The sequence below is a fragment of the Coregonus clupeaformis genome, chromosome 12 (assembly GCF_020615455.1).
Source record: "Coregonus clupeaformis isolate EN_2021a chromosome 12, ASM2061545v1, whole genome shotgun sequence".
NCBI classification, from domain to species: domain Eukaryota; kingdom Metazoa; phylum Chordata; class Actinopteri; order Salmoniformes; family Salmonidae; genus Coregonus; species Coregonus clupeaformis.
The window spans coordinates 8,175,916-8,197,229 of NC_059203.1; the positions used below are offsets into that span (position 1 = coordinate 8,175,916).

Below are 21,314 nucleotides of genomic sequence, written 5' to 3' on the forward strand. Positions count from 1 at the left end.
CCAAGTTAAATAAAATAAAAAAGACTGACTAATGGGTCAGGGGTAAACATCTGGAGGATAGATGACAGGAACGGTAATGATAAGGGATCCCAGTGACAGGAAGGAAGGACGTGCTGCCTGGATGGATAGAGCCCCTGTAAGTCCTGTTTATCACCTCTCATGTGTCGATCATGGTAACTAGCTAGCCCGCCGTCTCTCAGGAAAGTCTAAAAAAAGACTTCTTATACCAGGAAAGTCTGTAGAGGTGCTGTGAAAAACCCCCATTGTATATTCTATATATATGACAGAGTATTATTCATTGTTGACTGGATCTCAGGCAAAATCAAATAATCCAAAAGGTCATGCTCAGAGTTCCTCCATGCTGTTTTTCATCTTCTCTCCACTGCCTCTCCGCTCTCTTATAATTCAGAGGATGACAACAGACAAATCCCCTCTACTCTGCTATGAGACACCTGCTGTCCTCTGGTGAAGAAGCACCATTCACCATGAGCTCCCATTAACACCCTATTGTAAAACATGTCTGCGATTTATCATTGTATTCAAGAGTAAAATAACATTTGCTAATTTTAAATGATCCTTTTACAGAATATTGTAATGTCCCCCATTAGAAAATGAACTCATTTGTACAGTAGGTTATAATAGTGAAACTTTAATTTTTAATTTTTTTAATTTTACCTTTATTTAACTAGGCAAGTCAGTTAAGAGCAAATTCTTATTTACAATGACGGCCTACACCGGACGACGCTGGGCCAATTGTGCGCCGCCCTATGGGACTCTCAATCACGGCCGGTTGTGATACAGCCTGGAATCTAACCAGGGGGTCTGTAGTGACGCCTCAAGCACTGAGATGCAGTGCCTTAGACCCATCTTCTTCTGGCTGTGTGTGTGAAGACCCGTTTATTCTAGCTGTATGCATACAGTGAATGTATTGCTGGTTTTATATAGGATTGAAGTGTATGTGGTAGTCTTATTGCTAGCCGTACTGTGCACGCAGCTGCTGTGACTGCCCACCTTTATGCTAGCTATTAAGGGTGCATAGACCTATGTACTAGTGTGGTATTTTGCATTCAGCAGTAGGATATGCTGTTGCTTATGGGTGATTTATCTTCAGCTGAGCTCTATGTAGCAGCCAGTATGTTATCTAGCCAGACAGTATGTAAGGGGAATGTGAAGCTGACTAACGGTGAGCTAGTGGTATTCAAGTGGTTATAAAGCTTTATGTATGAATGACCTATCTCTCTGTGGGCCCAGAGCCAGGCAGCGCCTCTCCTCCACAGCTTCAGAGCTGTCTGGGCCTTGACTAAGCTCTGGCAGATAAACATGGTCTGCCACCGAGCACGCTCACAGGGGGCAACGCTCGGCCACCCCTCAACACCACAGCCCACACATTCCCTCTCTCACAGTCCTTTTCCTCCTCTTCCTCTCCTTCTTTCTCTCTTTACCTCTCCATCTCTCGCTCTTTTTCTCTCCTCTCTTCTTTCTCCCTATCTCTCTTTCTCTCTTCCTCTCCTGCTGTGTCCCCTTATATGAAGCCAATACTTCGTCTACATTTGGCTTCTTCCAACTCATTTGGCCTCATTAGAATGTAAGTTGGACAAATGTTCCTGGACTGTTGGGGAGGAGAGAAGGACCCAGCGAGGCCAGAAACTGCACCATCACATTACTAACCATGTCTGTCTCAACCCAGTCACAAATGCAGACATCACACATTAGGTATGTGAGCAAATTAAAGCTCCTGGAAGAAGGAGGCCATTAGTCAAAGGAAAGAAGTCAGTGTGTGTGTGTGTGTGTGTGTGTGTGTGTGAGAGAGAGAGAACGAGAGCGAGAGAGAGATAAAGTGACTCACCTGTTTGTAGGAGACGAACACAGGTCTGTTGAAGACGATCCACTCAACCACCTTGCTGCAGGGTGGGGTTGTGAGAGAGCCTGTGTAGCGGTAGTAACTCCCCAACGATGATGGCAACAGGTCCCTCAGAACAAAAGGCTCCAGGAAGGTTTCTTTCTCTGGGGGAGAACAAGCACAGTGACACAAGGAAACAGTATTGACCATTCAGTCACAGCCACATACAGTCACTATCTCTATACTACAATGCTTGGGAATGAGAAAATATCCTTATTGATTGGTGTAAACAGGGTCATGGGGATTTTTTTTCTCTTTGTCACTGAATCATTGAGTATAGGTATAACCCTCTAGTACTGATGCAAGTAGTCTAGTTTGGCTGCCATGAGGATTATTCAACCAGGCCTGAGTCAGAGCTGGTGTGTGTAACCACTGGATCTGGCCCCAGTGTCCCAGGCTACATCAGAACCCAATGGACGACTCAAGCTTGACACAAATACCTCTCTTATAGCTGATCAATCCCACTGAGGACAAAACCGGCCCATTTCCTTCCAAAATCCTGTTGTGATGGCAATGCTTATCAGTCAAAGACAACAATGGCATCCACACTTTGCTCAGGATAGTGATAAAGAGAGAGGGGCCAAACCTCTTGTGCCATAACTTTTCATGACCAACAATGAGGAGTCCCCCCCCCCTCCAAATAGAGATAACAATGTAAATAACCTCCAAACATGTGGCGAGGAAACAAAACAAAATGGCTGTATGAATCCTCCTGCCCCACATTTTCAATACATAACTAAACTGGGAATCCTATTGGGCAGGGATGAAAAAGGGGCTTAGCGTGCTAGCAATGCGCCACGGAGCCGCATCAGATTGGATGTGAATGGGAGAGCTGGGGGATTAAAGCCACTGCTGGAGAATAGAGGACAGATAGAAGCAGGCACAGTGGCAAGGAAGGCACTATACTACTGCTACTACCACAGCTGTACCACTAGCTAGGCTCACATAATGTACTGTAGTCTACTGTATGGTAAGCTATTTCAGCCTTTATAAATTCATTTCCAATCAGGGTTGGAGAGTGCCTAGTCAGTGGAGACTTCAAAGCCACTTTGAGACGCTGAATTAATGGACTTGTAATGCCAGTGAGGAGCGGGGAGTTAATTTCAGCACTGTCACAGGAGACCACTGAGAAAGAACGGTTCACTGAGCAAACAATGACTGACACTGAGCTAACACTGGGCCATGTACATATACTGTACATACAGTATATGCAAGAGAATACAATGACGTACAGGGTTGGGGGAGTACAGTATGTCACCCCATCAGCCCCGCTCTCCTTTACCTCCTTCATATCCAGCATCAAGACACCACTGTCTCATACAGCTGAGACGTATTTATTAGTAGATCAACTTGAATCACTCCTAAATCTTCATATTATGCCCCAGTACCTTTTCACAGCTCAAATCCCCACGTCATCAGACAGAAAAAAGGCTGTGGCTCACTGCATATTTACAATGTACCCTATGATTTGCATGCGTAGATGGGCAACCACTGTACTGAGTGTACAGTATCTTACAGTCTTCTGCACTCTTCTCGTGCTTATTCAAATAGGAAATGAATGAACAAAGGATTTACATTGTTCTATTAAGATTAAAGCCAGACAACGCCTTGTGGGTTTTTAATGTACATGCATGTGTTGACTGGCCCCAGCTTAAATCCACTCGCAACATCTGTCTCCTGCACAAGAGATATCTGAGCTGTAAACTACACACAGACACACACACACACACACATGCATGATCTCACGCAAGCACACACACACAGATACTCAGAACTGTGTCTGTAAGCACTTGGTGTTTCCTGATTTGTGTCCCGAGGACGTGTCTTTGCGCCTAGATTCTGTACCTGCCCTTGCCGTATAATTAAATATTAAGACTAAGTAACGAAGGAACCTAATGGATGATTACTTGAGCAGACAGATTTCCTGTTCCACAGGCCCGTGTGCTTAAAATACCAGCAGAATGAGCTCCGTCGCCGCCACGCTAATATTACAATTAAAAGGCCTTCCTTTGAGACACAGGAAACACACAGAGCCATTGAAAACAGAAGATGGCTTCACAACGTTCTCACAGCACTTCTTATTTTCTTCAAACAAGTGTTTGTTAGTGTGTCTACCTGTGGATGGATCCCAGGGAATGGGATAGGATGTGTTGCAGTGTTTCCCTTAGGATTTATTTCAGCAGCGGTGGCAGAGGGTGGGGGGGGGATTGTTGAAAGACTATGAGAAGGGTTGGGGGGGGGGGGGTTGTTGAACGGCTGTGAGAAGGTCACTTCACTACCAGACAATTCTATACTAACCCCAAAAATTATTTAGCTAGCGTAACATTACCGTATCTTAGCTAACAATCATTACATACATCTATTAATAGGGTTGGCTCATAGAGATAGTTAGAGGACGCAACATTGTATCTGTCCCATTATGGCGTCTGAGAGCATGGGCAGTGCTATTGAGGCCATCTCCATTTTGAAGTAGTCCATTTTCTTCTTCTACTACTTATACGAGTTGGTAAACAAACTGAAAGGGTGCATACTGCCACCTGGAGTGTTGTTTGAACAGGTATAAAGCCAAAGTTGGGGATTTACTGCCACCTGCAGTTATGGGATGTTTGCTCAAGAGTATAATGCATTGGCTGATCCCGCCTGATGACCTTGATGGAATTATGTGATCCTTCCTTAACCCAACACAATGCCACAGATGTCTCAAGGTTTGAGGGAGTGTGCAATTTGCATGCTGACTGCAGTAATGTCCACCAGGGCTGTTGCCAGAGAATTGTATGTTCATTTCTCTACCATAAGCCGCCTCCAATGTCGTTTTAGAGAATTTGGCAGTACGTCCAACCGGCCTCACAACCGCAGACCACATGTAACCACGCCAGCCAAGGACCTCCACATCCGGCTTCTTCACCTGCAGGATAATCTAAGACCAGCCAGCCGGACAGCTGATGAAACTGTGGGTTTGCACAACCAAATAATTTCTGCACAATCTGTCAGAAACCGTCTCAGTGAAGCTCATCTGCGTGCTCGTCGTCCTCACCAGGGTCTTGACCTGACTGCAGTTCGGAGTCGTAACCGACTTCAGTGGGCAAATGCTCACCTTTGATGGCCACTGGCATCAATTGCATTTTATCGATGGCAATTTGAAAGCACAGAGACACCGTGACGAGATCCTGAGGCCCATTGTTGTGCCATCCATCCGCTGCCATCACCTCATGTTTCAGCATGATAATGCACGGCCCAATGTCACAAGGATCTGTACACAATTCCTGGAGCTGAAAATGGTCCAGTTCTTCCATGGCCTGCATATTCATTAGACATGTCACCCATTGATCATGTTTGGGATGCTCTGGATCGACATGTACGAAAGCGTGTTCCAGTTCCCGCCAATATCCAGCAACTTCACACAGCCATTGAAGACAAGAGGAACAACATTCCACAGGCCACAATCAACAGCCTGATCAACTCTATGCGAAGGAGATGTGTCGCACTGCATGACGCAAATGGTGGTCACACCAGATATTGACTTATTTTCTGATCCACGCCCCTACCTTTTTTTAAAGGTATCTGTGACCAACAGATACATATCTGTATTCCCAGTCATGTGAAATCCATAGATTAGGGCCTAATTTATTTATTTCAATTGACTGATTTCCTTATATGAACTGTAACTCAGTAAAATCTTAGAAGTTGTTGCATGTAGCATTTTTTTTATTTTTGTTCAGTGTAGTTACCGTGAAGGTTTCTGGAACGATCTGATGAGAATCTGAGGAAGATATGTCACTTGTTGTAACTTGTCACTGTGATCTTAAAAGCACGTCTCGGCAGAATAAAAAATAAATGAATATAGGGTAAACACTGTGTTGGAAGGAATAATTGTGTAGAACTTTGCATGTGTTTTGCTATTAGTTTGCTGGAAGTTTGTGTGTGAGTTTGTGAGTATGTGTGTGTATGAGAATGCTTAATTCAAATCCATAAATCTTGAGAGTCTCCCTCCCTCTTACTCCCTCCTCTCCCTCCCTCCGTGTCTGTCCCCTCCCCGTGTGGCGGCAACAGAGCTGAAAATACATCTCTCCATTCACAACTGGGAGACAGCAAGAGACAGGCCTGTCAGCGGGGGAGGAAAGTGGGAGATGAGGAAGGCGGGGGACCCCACGGTCATATCTGTCTCTGATAAAGACAGTGCATATCTCACCCCCCGTCACGCTGCCTGGCCCTGGGCACGCCACAGCCTGCCTCCTCTCTCCCAGCCTTAGCTCTTCCTCCCTCTCCTCTCCCGTCACATTCTCTCCCTCCCTCCTTTTTTCCTCTCCCAGCACACTCCCTTCTTTCCTCTTCTCTCCATTCACACTTCCTCCCCTTCTCCTTTCCTGTCATATCTCCTGCCTCAGAGTCCCTCCTCCTTTATACTGCCATCATCACACTCCCTCTCTCCTGTCCTCTCTCCCATTCCCTCCCGTTTCCCATTTCCCATCACACTCACTCTCTCCTCCTCTCTAGTCCCATCATCACTCCACCCTCTCACCACAGGACACCGCCAGAGCCCTCAGTAATAACAAATGGCATCAAAGACAGGAAGACAATGGGACTATCATTGTGACTGTCATGGTGACTGTCATTGTGAAATTAATGGGGAGGATAATTATGATATTGAAGATGATGCCTTTCACTGGTTACACTAAACATAACGTGACGACGAAGATTGTATCATCATCATTATTGTTATCACCATCATCATCATCATCATGCAATATAATTCTGCATTGTTTTACGATATATAGTTCTGTCTGTAAGACACGTTCTTAATGTATCAGTAGTTCAAAGTTACACAGCCCTTCTACATCAGTGAGAGCTCACTGAATCAAAGACCAGAGCAGTCTTTATCTTAGCCTGTCGAGTGCCTTAAGCCTTCACCCTTATAACACAATTCTTGTCAGATTTAGCAGCTTTATCTCATATCAGAGTTCAAACAATTACCCAACTATAATCACTACACCAGGGACACACCCATTTCCCTCTGGTCTTATTCAGACAAGGCTTGAATTGTCTCTGGCAGATCTGCTAAAAATGGTGGGCAGAACCAATATTAATATTCCTAATAGTTTATTTTGTCTGTCGGGACTCCTGGGGGCAACCTGGGGTATGTTTGATATAATTAGGCAGTTGCAAAAAAAAAAATTGACTACCCAATGACTGAAACACGAATTAAAAGAGGCTGAGATATTATAGTGTTACATGCAACCTTGCAAAAATAATGTTGTGATCCTCAATGAACAAATGTTGTTGGTCAATGACTGGTCAATTCATAGTCCCTCCTGGAATGATTGGGTGATGGAAGTGTCACTCACCATGATGGACCACGCCCCTCAGGCCGTGGATAATGGGGTCCACTGCTGGGTTGTCCTTCAGTCCCACCTGAGAACAGGAGAGGAGAGAGGAGCAGGAGACACACATTAGAGCCTGGGGAATATCTAATACATTGAAGTCTAACATCGATTCAACCCCCTGTGATACTTTCACCCAACAAAGAGAGAAAACAGTAGTTAGAAAAAGAGAGGGGAGGGCAGAGAGAGAGAGAGAGAGGAGAGAGAGAGAGAGAGAGAGAGAGAGAGAGAGAGAGAGAGAGAGAGAGAGAGAGAGAGAGAGAGAGAGAGAGAGAGAGAGAGAGAGAGAAAAAGAGAGAGAGATAGAGAGAGAGAGAGAGAGAGAGAGAGAGGGGGTAGAGAGAAATACAATTTATTGTAGAGTGAGTACAATCTCATATGGTGAGAACAATCAAAGTCAATCAGAGGTCTGTTTGACCTGAGCAGGAGGAGCAATACACATGACGTCAATAGACTCTATAACTATGTAGGTCATCCAGCTAGCCAAACAGGCACTCAGAATATGTTTTTAAAACACAGCTGAAATGGGGTGACAGATAGTCCATGTCCGTGAGCAGCAGAGCAGCAGGTAAAGTAGGGAGAAAAACACTGTGATTAGCACCACTGAGAGATGGAGGAAGATGCAAAAATACACTCCATTACCCTACGTCATTATTTCATCTCACAGAAAGGTTGAAAGGAGTGTTAAAAACAGGATCTTTTTCCTGGCACTCAGCAGGGGGAGACAAGGAAAGGAAGCCATCTTTGAGGATTGGGACAAAGCCCCACACTGAGATTCAACACACTTCAATGGTGTCCTTTTCTTTTCTCCCCATGTGGAGAGACTAGGAAGACCCCTACTGCAGGACATCACTGTGAAGAGCATAAGAGACTAACCTAACAGTTACAGGTGAAACCTTCCCTGCTACCTTCCTTCCTTCCTAACCCTCCCATGGCACTCCTTTGTTCTTCAGTGACCCACTAAGTCCATGGTCTTCATTTTTCAACCGTGCGTACATTTCGGAGTAAATTCTGGCGTACGTGGATTTGCTTGCTCAACAAATTATTGGGATTTATCAAACTGTTGCACACAACATATATGCATGTTTTCATTGATAAATCAGAGCCATACTATATTTGTGCGCTTGTGAGCGAGCCCTACACCATCCATTCACCTTTTATGGTAACAAAAACGCCCTCATTTGCTGTATGATTTGTAATTGTTGGAACGGGGCCATGACAAGTTTCTAGAAGAAAGCACATTGGCCAATTTTATCACATTTATGTAGAGGTGTGGGCAGAATGTTTGAATCTTTTGCTGTGACTTTTTCAAACAAAACATGCATTCTGAAAGTTTGATTGTCTATTTTAACAATTTTAAAGTAAATGCTACGGCACACTTCTATGGAAAATATGAATTGTTGTTCAATATATTGTTTTTTCAATAGATTTTGTTTTTATCTCCTACCTTGGTATAGGCTCTGAGTTTAAATAGGCTATGATGTTGCGATTCTATCACACAGCAATACTGTAGCCTACCTATACTGGCATATATTTTAAATTGGCTACCGGTCTATTTACTTTCAAGCATGTTTGGCTATTAAATCTGTGATGGATAAAGGTAGGCTAATAATTGTTGTGTAGTGGGAATAAACCAGTCATGTCAGAAAAGCAGAGACGTTCTGCAATATGATCATGATTTAGGCCTATATAATACAAGTAAAAGAAACACATGCTGCCATGTGGACTCCTCACCAACAGCAAATGCATCTGTTTTATCAGTAGGCATACGTTATAATGTTTTTATTAACCTACCATTATAATTCCCTTCAAAATAACAATATTTGCTTGGAATACAATTGATCAACCACTAGAAGTTGTGCATACGCATGGTCTGAGATTTGCGTGAAGATACGCACCCTTTACCATCAAGTTCAAAATGGATAAATACCAACCTTTGCGGGAAAAATGGTGCACGCAAGGTTTAGAGTCTTTTTTGTACCCACACACTTTTGATAAATGAGGCCCCAGGTCTCAGCCACCTCCGTTAAACTCCCACTCTGATGTGTCGTCACCTCCCACTATCTTCCTCTGTTCCTCTGTTCCCACCCACCGTGTGAGGCATCGTACATCTACCACAATCCTTTGAGTTCTCTCCCACTGCCCCTTTATTCTTTAAAAAATCATGTTTTTGGCAGATGGCAAACCACAGAGAGCTCTGAATGACTGTAGCAGTACTGAAGTTTTATTTAAGCAGAGCCATGCGCCAAATCAGCCTACCTAAAACAGCCCTCTGCCAAGAGTGACATAGAGAGGGAGAGAGATGGCTTCAAAGATAGACTGGGGGGAAGGAGAAAAAGAGATAGGGAGGGAGGCAGAGAGAGAAAGATGGGACCATGGGAATTATATTTTCATTATCAATAATTGTCTGTTAAAGCCTGCAACTCTGTCCCCTGGGAACCTTCTCCATGGGGTTACATGCTGTGTCTGTCTCTACATGGCCAGTACCACAGCATAGTCCCTCTCCTCTCCTCTCCCCATGCAGGCAGCCTGACTCAGGCAAACCACACCACAGAGACACGGCAGAAAGACCAGGCCAGAGCCACATGACATCTCATCTCGCTATCATCCATCCAACAGCCCTGATTCTTTCTCTCCAACATTTTAATCTATCCAAAAGGCCTCTCTACTCTCTCTGTCTCTCCATACTCTCACATAAAACATTGACGTGAAGAATAAAAGAATAAAATGAGGCAACTGTACCTTTAAGAGACTCTTAGCTCATTGCACCATAAGTCTTTAATTGTAGTGCAGGTGAATCATAGGTCGGTGGAGTGTTCGACAAACGAGGATGTCTCTGCAGTGTCAGAGAGCTAGAGAAACACATGCATTTCCCTTCTCAATGACATGAGTGCTAAAGAATAGCTGTGTCGCTTTCTTGCAAGTGTGCTTATGGCTTTTGAACCTTTATTATATGTATTCCCACGTAAAAATAGCACCTATGATCAATTAACAGGGAAAAGTCACACCTAATGAAGTAACAGAAACATATTTTGCGGCGTTATCAACTTAAAGTGCTCCATCTATTTTCTGAGGATGGGGACGTCAGTGGCAGTCGATTCTTTAAGCTGAGGAATGTCCCGCTGTAACCAGGGCGACTGGTGACAGAGAGAGGAAGCAGAGACAAAGTGTCTAGGCCGTCCCGCTTCATCAACAACTACCCTGGCTGGAGCGCCAAAACATCATATAACAGTACACTCATACAGCACCAGGCCTTGCCTCCTCCTCAATTTACTGCTTAACAAATGGCTTAAACCAACTAGAACACATTTTTATGAATTCTGTTTCTCTGTTAAAAGCTGTCGCTCATTTCTCATCCAGTAGCAAGTACTCTGCTGAATTGGAAGCAGCACTGTGGCATTAGCACAGTTGGCATTCACAGTGTAATTTGGAGGTAATTGATTCAGGCAGGAATGGAGAGTCACCTAAATGAAAGACAAAACACTCCTCCATCACCTATAAGACACTGCTTCTCCTTAATGTACTGTACACCTTGGCTGAGTTAATCAGAAGTAGACTTCCTGTTACAATAGTAATGCTTGCTCCAGTAAGTATTACACCTCTGTGAGCGATGCTGGGCCTGGGTCTGCTCTGCTCACACGTGTGTATCTCAATGAGCGTATGGTGGATCTCTGAGCATGTAGACTGTAAATAAGCCAATAAAACTGTAATGATAGATGTTACTACCACAATCTATTTCAATCAGGGGGCCGGCGCAGCGCGAGGGTGGGCTGTAAAAGTAATGAGAGCCGCTGCCCTGAGAGCTCACGTGGGCCGACAGGGACAATTTTGCCTGTATAGCAACAGACATCATTTAATTAATACGTGCTACAGTTAAAGGAGTGCAATCTAATCACAATACACACACACACAAACACGCTGACTGAGACACACACACACACACACACACACACTCTCTGACAGAGATGTATACACACACATACACAGACAGAGATGTCCACACACACACGAACACTCCTTGAAGGGGGTCACTTGATTGATAAATGGCTTTAGTTATTAGAGCTGGGACGATAAACCGAAAATTACCGACAACTTTCTAACTCATACCGAAAACAATTTTGCATATGTCGGTAATTTTTGGTGATTACACAATGTTCGTGCATTAAACAGCAGCCTACGGAGCTGCGTGGCATATATGAAAGCAAAACAGCATAGAAAAAAACATTACGCTCCTGGAGCTCAACACTTCCATCTATGCCGTTTCATTTGAACCAAAACTACAGCAGCCAATGAGAGCTGTGTTCTATCCCATGCTTCCTACACCTGTTGTTGGCAGTTCTTCCAAGTGATGTTGCGAGTAGCCTCGTTCAATATCATGCTGCAATTACCAAACACCAATATACTAATGGAGTTGAACTTGGTATGAAATATTATTACATTTAAAATAAAAAATAAATGCATAACGAAATTAATGTTTAAAATACATCTCTTTCTGTAGCAGCATAATATCATCTTATAAATCATACGCTGGGTCACCTGGTAACCAAACTTAGGCTAATATATTATGGCAATTTCTTTGACATGGTGTAAAAATGGCGCTAATGGAGTGTAACTGTGCACCTCCCCCCAAAATAATTTATCACAACAAAATGGGTCAATTTATCGCGATATGGATTTTTGTCCATATCGCCCAGTACTAGTAGTTATTGTGTGTATTGATTTGTTCTCTGTAAGCAGTGAGGTTGCTATTAGCTAGTAGTCTTTCCTGGTGTTGTGTGGATACGCAGCCTGGTGGGGTTGTGTAACTTGGCAGACAGAGGAGAGGAGCTTTAAGGTTATCACCATAGAGGGAAGCCTCACTTTTGAACAGGATACCTCATCACGATAACCACACCGAGGGATACATCCACTCTCCAGGCCTGCCAGATACTGGCTCTCTGACAATCAGTTTGGAGGCTCATTGTGTGTGTTTGTGTGAAAATAAGTCTGTCCATTTCTCTGTGCTCTGCATTCTACATTGCCCCCCCCCCCACGCACACACGTGCAGGTTACTGCTTGAGAGAGGAGAAAGTGTTTGAGTTAGAGGAGATCTAAGATTGAAAAATGCCATTATAAAAAGTACACCCACACATACTCATATTTGCATTAGAACAAACGCATAGATGGAATCTCTGGAGACCCATACATACAGTATGCATCTGCCTAGTTATTGAGGTCACAGCTTCACTTCAACCTCTGAGGTCTAGAGATGTGAATGATCTGATTCTTCATGGAATAAGAAGGTGTGGGGGGGGGGAGAGGATGGAGAAACAGAGAGAGAAGAGTGGGAGTAAGAGAGAGGAGAGAGACAGGAGAGAAGCGAGAGAGACAAAGGGAGAGGTTGAGAGAGAGAGACGGAGAGCAAGAGAGAGCAAGGGAGAGGGGGAGAGCAGAAGACAGAATCATTGTAATTCAGTGAACGTAAAGAATGGCCAATCTGGACCCAAGAGGACTGGAGGACTATGCAAACGTGGGCGAGTGTGTATGTCTCTCGGTGTGTGTGTGTAAGGGAGTATTAAAGGAGAGGTAATGGACCAAGTAAAAGCCCACTTACGCAATCGATGGCATCAAATGAACTTTTAATCATGGCAATTCAGGGTGATGGAGTTGACCATGACCCTGCCCACTGCTAGCTCAACAGACCCACCCGGCAGCACACTCAGGCCAGCCAATTCTTATATCTCCACTTAAGACAATACAGCTCGATACAGTCACAGTCCCAGACAAACACAGTGCTCACTGCACACACTTAGACAACAAAAGGAACACACATTTTCCAAGCTTGTTGATGTTTTTCTTTCTCAGCGGTGATGGTAAAGCAGTAATGTCGTGTTTCAATTCTGGTATTGTGCATTGATTTAGACTGAGTCAGTGTGTTGTTCCATGCCCCGTATAGAGTGCTGTTAGGGTCTGACAAACAGAGTGAAAAACTAACAGACAACTAGTCAAAGCTCAAACCAAGTTTATTCACCCACTGAGTCAAACAGCTGCAAAGACAAAGACATGTTTACACAAGCACATATATTTATAGCCTCCTACTAGGCGGAGTCTCCTCCTTGCACATCTAGACAGCCAATACATCTCTGTTGCTAGGCAGGAACTTAGGTGGTGTGTGTGTAATAGAACTGTTCCTTGTCACTTCATCTGACCTGACCTCGGCCCACATTCCTCACTCCTCCCTAATCCACGGCTATCCAACCTTATCAGTGACTGAAACCAGACTGTTACCCTTTGGCCCTCTCCATAGGATCCATGAGATTTAACAATAACATTACACATGTAAAGTAGTTATATTATAGTAACATGAATAAGTATATATTTAAAGCTAGAATCCAACAGTGCTACAGGGTCATGTCAAACCCTATGTTTGAAAAGCCTAAAAGATGAGAGAGATGTTCTCACCTGAAAGAAGACCGACATCGCTGCAATGATCCTCTTCTGCCGTATGGCAGCACTGAGGCTGTCAAAGTCATCCGAGTTATACATGTAGATCTGCATCTGTGAGGGAGAGAGAATGGGACAAAGAGAGGGAGAGAGAATGGGACAAAGAGAGGGAGAAAGAATGTAAGTGTTAGGCATCCATCTGTGCAAACTTCCACCTCTCACAAGGAACAGCTTGGATCTCCAAATTGCATCATTTATGACCATGTTTGCAGAGCCATAAAAATGGGAGTGTGTTCTGCTCTCTTGACTTCTCTCTCTGTGGGGTTTCTTTGAATTCTTGAATTATATACAGGCCTGCTCTGTTTAGAGCCAGCATGATGTCATAAGGTCAAAGGTCATATATTGGTTCTAGAATTGTTTTCTCCCATAGAGCTGCATAAAGAAACACCCTGCATGGTCCTCAATATGTTGTCCACTCTGCTCTCAGAGACGGACACACTGATCCACACAGATCTACAGGACTAGTACTGTAGCTTAAAAAGCCTGCTGTTAACACAATCAGCACAAACAGTCCAATCCAGACTGGATGGATGTACAGTTAGACTCAGGGAAGCTTGTTAGAGCCCCCTTTTTATCTCTCTCTCTTTCATAAACATATGCGGACATATAGCACAGGCAACATGGTCCATCAGACCGGTTGTCATGGTGATGTGTAGCAGGCAAAACTCACATGCACTCGCTCACACACACACAGACACATCCGGTGGGTGGGCTTAAGAATGTAGCATGTGTCCTACTCTGAGATACAGGGACTTTAACCAGGGCAGAGAGATCCCTCTCCTAATGTGCTAAGGGAAAGATTAATCTGGTCAGTCTATGTCATGGAAAGAGCAGGTGTTCCTAATGTTTGTACACTCAGTGTATGTGTATCAGCCTGGCAAAAGGAAATATATTTCCTCCCTATTGTTTAAGATGAGAAGTTGAATGCAATACCTCAACAAAGCAAGACACATACAAGAACACACTCACACAAACACACACACACACACACACACGGCAGGCCCACTGTATCTCCTGTCAAGGTGAAGCTCCATTCTTCTGGAGAGAGTGTGTATTGTGTGTGTGTGTGTGTGTGTGTGTGTGTGTGTGTGTTTACATAAAAGCTGCAGAGAGAAATGCTGTAGGGGAGACCACATTCTGCGCCTACCAAAACCCATTTCCTGGCAACTTCTCATATGATCAATATTGTCAATATTATTCCAGTCGCATTTTCCACGCTTCTGTAATCCTTACACAAAGCAGTGTGCACAACCTCCTTTGATCTATTTGAGGCATTCTGTGGTCTCCTAATATAGATCCCATAGTAAAGCATGTGTTTATGAATTTAGAACAGAGCAAATGGAGCTCTCACACACACACACACACACACACACACACACACACACACACACACACACACATACAGACATACACACACACACACACACACACACACACACACACACACACACAGAGCGAGTTCTAGCTGAGTCAGTGGAGACATCCTTTCACAAAGTGAAAGCAGGTTGCATGGCAGGGTCTTACATAATATAGACTCTCCACATTGAGGGCAGCGTATCACTGGTCGCTTTCAGCCCAGAAGAGAAGTGGCAGGTGGGGACACTTTATCCATACTCATCTCAGACAAACAGAAAACCTTTACACACTGCACACAGAATACTAGAGCCCCTCAGCAATCAGGATGGACTATACTGTGCTGCATGTTTGACTGGAGCACTTTGTGCTGTGTTGTGGGTCACAGTGTGATTCACATGGCGATGTGTTGTGGGTCACAGTGTGATTCACATGGCGATGAGAGGTCCTGCAAGAGCTTGTTGAGTTGAATCAGGGCTAGAACAAAAGCCTCCTGTTATTCACCAGGACTAGCGCTGGTGACCATGGGTTTAGCAGCAGTATAGAGAGCAAGCGAGGACACAGGACACAGAGGACACAGTGTGACCAGGTACAGTGTGTCACCAGTATATCATCCCACTGTAGGACAGACCTGACACCCTATGGTCCCAGCCATGCCATGCTCTTTTCACTTCAATGACTGATGTCACCCGTGTCATCATTATGCAGTCCCAAGCTGCAGTTAAGTCAAGAAATATGGGGCGTATACACTGTGACGTCACGAGAGGCTACACAGCTTTCAGCGGGATTGCTCAAGTAGTGCAAGGAGACCAGGTTCAATCAAAACAAGGATTTTATTAAAGGTCTTGGGAAACTAACGAAAGTATAACACAATTCTGTTCTCTTGTGGCTCTTTAAGGGTTAACAGTTCAGGGATGTCTCTTCCACATCCAAAATCATAACTCTCACTCGCTCAAATAACTTTTCCCCAGTCTTACTGTATTGCACGTTGCAGCTAGTGGCCAACCCAGCAAAACGTCCTTCCAAATGTCCCACACGTATTTCCACCGGTGCATATATCCAAAGGTGAGTATTTCCCCAAAGGTAAGTATCTCCAAATCCTTATATTCCTCATGGAAGTGGACGTGCAGCACTCTTGTCCTCCAGAGAGCCCAGGTTGGAGACTGTGTCTCTTCACCCCCACACACTCCCTCAGTGTGTCTCTTCCCTTCCCAAACCTTCAGCTCATCAGCTCCTCATTTGTTTCAGCTGCGTGGGAAGATTGGCCATAGAGGGGTGGAGTTCCCGACCATACCAGCAGATGGAGCCATAGCTGTCTGGGTTTGCAGCCACCTCAGGGGGATGTAACGTCCCTCCAGGACACAGCCTCTCGTGACATCACACATCCCCCTCCTCGGGACCGACGTCCTCGTCGGGGTAAAGGCAGCGAAGAAGGCATCACGCCGGGAGAGGGCGTCCGCATTGCCGTGGTGCTTGCCAGACTGCTCTCTCTTCAACTCCTCCAACTCTAGGACCAGGGACTCAGCCTCCTGTTGTCTCTCCTTGAGTTTCTTACTGAACGCATCAGCCTTGGTTTTAGCAGAGTTTAGCTTCTGTTGAGCAGCTTTCAGTTCCTTCTCTCTCTCTGCCTCCGCATTCTTCATCTTGTTCTCCAACACCTTGTACTTCTCCTCTGCCTTCTTCTGGACCTCCTTACTAGTGCGCAGGGTCTCCTCACACTCCTCGATGGTCCTGCGCAGCCTCTCCAGCTCCTCCGGTTGCTTAGGGAAGGAGCTCTGTTGGAGTTTAGCCTGGAGGATATCTAACTCTTCTGTCTTCATGTCTAACTGTTGCTTTAACAAACGATACCTCTCAGCGGTCCCCTTCAGACCAGACAGTTCTTTGTCCAGATTCTGTAGCTCCGTCTCTGTGTCGGTCTGGGCACCTGCCATCCCTATCAGAGCCCGGGCGGGAGTGAGTAACTCGGAGGATTGCACCGGAGCCTTCCCAGGATGAGTCTTGCCTCTCCGTTTCCGAGGTACTCGGGTTATCCTCTCCTGAGACTCTCTCCAGAGTGGGTAAAAGGCTGGGCAGTCTCGTCCAATTAGGACAGGGACGGGGAGGGAATCAACCACCCCCGCCGTCGTGTGTATGGTTCCCCGTGTGCTGGTCATTGTAAGTTCAGTAATGGGGTATTCTCTGGTGTCCCCATGGACACAGGAAACTGGGAGGACTTTCCCCGGGGTCAGACACGTTGGGCCCACCAAATCCTTACGCACCAGGGTGGCCCGGCTACCAGAATCCAGTAAGGCCTCCACATCATGGTGATTCACAGTTACCGGGCAGGTGGGGGGTCGATCTGGGCCGCCATCTACGACTCCCAAGAGCGAGGCAAAACGGTGTGTGGGTGCTGAGCTGGAGGACTCCGCAGTGGGCATAGGTTCATCGGCTGGTTTCCCACACTGCCAGGAGATATGTCCCATCTCCCCACACCGGTAACACTGTCGAGTTTCCCCCTCCTGGTGTACTCTTCTTGGACCCGCCTGGTTTCTGGCTCCCCCTGGAGCCGGGATAAGTCCTGACGTGGCTGGGTTCGAGACCTTGGGGTCCTTTGGACGGGTTCTTCCCATTTGTGGTGGGGCCGCCCTCCTGGGGTCTTTTCGGGAAGCATTCAGCATCTCCGCTGTGGCCTGGTACTTTTCCACAGCTTCCACGGTCAGATCAGCCGTGGTCAAGGCCTGTTGACTGATGACCCGTTTTGCCTCATAAGGCAGGGCGCGTAGGTAACGATCCACCACAACGGCCTCCACCACCGCCGCTGCTGTATTCCTCTGCGGATCCAGCCATTTCCTTGCGATTCGGACAAGTTCATGCATCTGCGCCCGAGAGGTTGGTCTGGTTGGAAGGTCCAGCTGTGAAAGCGCTGGGCCATACCAAACTTTGTGAGTCCATATCTGCTGAGGATCTCAGACTTCAGGGCATCATAGTCAGTAACCTGGTCAGGGCCCAGGTCCCGGACAGCATTCAGCGATTCCCCGGTTAGAAAGGGGGCTAACAGACCAACCCACTGTTGCTTGGGCCAGGCTTCCCTAGTGGCCGTGGCCTCAAATGCATGCAGGTATGCCTCAATGTCATCGGTAGCTCCCATCTTAGATATAAAGTCACTTGCCTTTATTGGGCGGGTATTTTGGACCACCCTCTGTCTCTGCAACTGCAATTCCTCTGCCTTCAGAAGGTTGGCTTTCTTTTGCTCCTCCAAGAGAGCCACGTTTGCTTGCATCTGGGCTTGCTGGCCAGCAACAAGGGCTTTCAATATGTCCTCCATTTCAGTCGGCGGGGAGCCTACGGCCAACTTGGAAAACTGGGTGATCAAACCTTCGGTATCCTCCTCTGACATGCACTATTAACGCTTGAGCGTGCCCGTATTCTCCACCATCTGTGACGTCACGAGAGGCTACACAGCTTTCAGCGGGATTGCTCAAGTAGTGCAAGGAGACCAGGTTCAATCAAAACAAGGATTTTATTAAAGGTCTTGGGAAACTAACGAAAGTATAACACAATTCTGTTCTCTTGTGGCTCTTTAAGGGTTAACAGTTCAGGGATGTCTCTTCCACATCCAAAATCATAACTCTCACTCGCTCAAATAACTTTTCCCCAGTCTTACTGTATTCCACGTTGCAGCTAGTGGCCAACCCAGCAAAACGTCCTTCCAAATGTCCCACACGTATTTCCACCGGTGCATATATCCAAAGGTGAGTATTTCCCCAAAGGTAAGTATCTCCAAATCCTTATATTCCTCATGGAAGTGGACGTGCAGCACTCTTGTCCTCCAGAGAGCCCAGGTTGGAGACTGTGTCTCTTCACCCCCCACACACTCCCTCAGTGTGTCTCTTCCCTTCCCAAACCTTCAGCTCATCAGCTCCTCATTTGTTTCAGCTGCGTGGGAAGATTGGCCATAGAGGGGTGGAGTTCCCGACCATACCAGCAGATGGAGCCATAGCTGTCTGGGTTTGCAGCCACCTCAGGGGGATGTAACGTCCCTCCAGGACACAGCCTCTCGTGACATCACAACACACACACACAGACATACACACACGCAAGCACACACACACACACACACACACACACACACACACACACACACACACACACACACACACACACACACACACACACACACACACACACACACACACACACACACACAATAAAACACAACACAAACAAAGGAACCAGGGGACTGGTTGTTGACATTCCTGAGTGAATGCAAACGTGTTGAAATGAAAGGTCTTTTCCCCTCCGAGTTCCCAGAAAAGCTTGGACAAATATGCACAGGCTTATGGAGAGCAAGCAGCTTTGTATTAGGCCTGTCTTCTGTTCACATGAGTGTGTGTGTGTGTGTGTGAGTGAGAGTGAGAGTGAGAGTGAGAGTGAGAGTGAGAGTGAGAGTGAGAGTGCGAGTGCGAGTGAGAGAGAGAGAGAGAGAGAGAGAGAGAGAGAGAGAGAGAGAGAGAGAGAGAGAGAGAGAGAGAGAGAGAGAGAGAGAGAGAGAGAGAGAGAGAGAGAGAGAGAGAGAGAGAGAGAGAGAGAGAGAGAGAGAGAGAGAGAGAGAGAGAGAGAGAGAGAGAGAGAGAGAGAGAGAGAGAGAGAGAGAGAGAGAGAGAGAGAGAGAGAGAGAGAGAGAGAGAGAGAGAGAGAGAGAGAGAGAGAGAGAGAGAGAGAGAGAGAGAGAGAGAGAGAGAGAGAGAGAGAGAGAGAGAGAGAGAGAGAGAGAGAGAGAGAGAGAGAGAGAGAGAGATCCCAGGCTCTATTAACACAGGTCACTGTGAGCTGTTACAGTGCACAGGTCACTTCACACATATCAATACCATATGGGTTTACTGAAACTCACAGGGAGCGCCACAGCAGGGGATGGGTAGGAACAGCAGTCATGGAGCATGACAATGCAGAGGGAATTACAATGATAAAAAAAATATATTATATATTCATTCCTGCCCGCATAAATCCTTTTGTAACCTTAAGAAAAGGAGCAACCACAACATAATATGATTTTCGCTCAGAAAGAAAGCAAAGAACGGACTTGACATATTCATTTCCCATGGTGAGCAGAAAAACAACCACTATACTATCATTCCAATAACACAATGCCAGAGAAAGAGAGAGATGTATTGACAGAAAAACAATGAGACACACACACACACACACACACACACACACACACACACACACACACACACACACACACACACACACACCAAACACACACACACAGACACAGTGAAGAGAACACTGGGACCCCCGACCTGTACACCGAAATCAACAGCTAAGAAAAACAACCTGGGTGGAAGACAACTATAATTTTTGAGAGAGAGGATAGGGGAGGAATCATGCCTTGTTTCATGGCCTTAGGGGGTCTGTAACACCATTTCTCCATTCCTGTAGCTTAAAAACAGGGTAGGCAGAGCACGGTAAAGCCTGCAAGCTCCATCTTAACCCCAAACAACCATGTTTGAACATTGGAAGGCGCCCCCGCTGTTCCACACGGGGTCCAACATCACAAATCTCAAAAGATAGAACAGCAGCCAGACCCCCGGAGATGGTCGGAGATGGTTTGAACGTGATCACAATCAGAGCATGGTCACGGTCACTCCAAAAATACCCCGTCCTCTCACGGCGCCTGGGACTGATAGAACAGTGGTGGTCGAGTTCCTCTGAAGATGGAACATTCCTCAGACAGAAACAATCAACATCTCCCCTCACATCAAAGGCCGCCCGGGGAGACCCAGCCCACTCATCATTATAGCCAATCAGCTGGCTTCCTAAACTGTGGTGACCGTGGGCCAGAGCTGGCCAATCATTTGTGCCCGTCCCTGTGCCCAGGGATATAAACATATTGACCACATATCTTCATTCAGAGCATCTTAACGACGTTAACCAATTAGTTTCCTCCAGGTTTCATTTCCTCTTTGTCCTGGCTCAGAGTGGATTCATAGCTCAGCACTGCTGAGTGACTCCCAGAGCAGAGCAGTAATTATTCACATTATAACTAATAACCTAGTCAATTACAAAGGCCCTATCCAGGGGAATTATGGCACTGTTGTGAGAACAAATTTCAATCAATCAATCAAATGTATTTATAGAGCCCTTTTTACAACAGCAGTTGTCACAAAGTGCTTATACAGAAACCCAGCCTAAAACCCCAGAGAGCAAGTAATGCAGAT

At 45.8% G+C, this 21,314-nt stretch overlaps 1 protein-coding gene across 2 annotated transcripts in view; it reads right to left on the minus strand.

Annotated features, from left to right (window-relative positions):
* The window catches only part of LOC121577761 (receptor-type tyrosine-protein phosphatase gamma-like), a 283,598-nt gene that overhangs the window by 46,798 nt on the left and 215,486 nt on the right, over positions 1–21,314 (minus strand). For both annotated transcript variants that reach the window (XM_045223696.1, XM_045223695.1), the window contains exons 5-7: positions 13,720–13,815; positions 7,243–7,309; positions 1,847–2,004 (exon numbers count right to left, since the gene is read on the minus strand). In XM_045223696.1, coding sequence (XP_045079631.1) covers positions 1,847–2,004; positions 7,243–7,309; positions 13,720–13,815 — 321 coding nt within the window. The remainder of the gene's footprint in view (positions 1–1,846; positions 2,005–7,242; positions 7,310–13,719; positions 13,816–21,314) is intronic.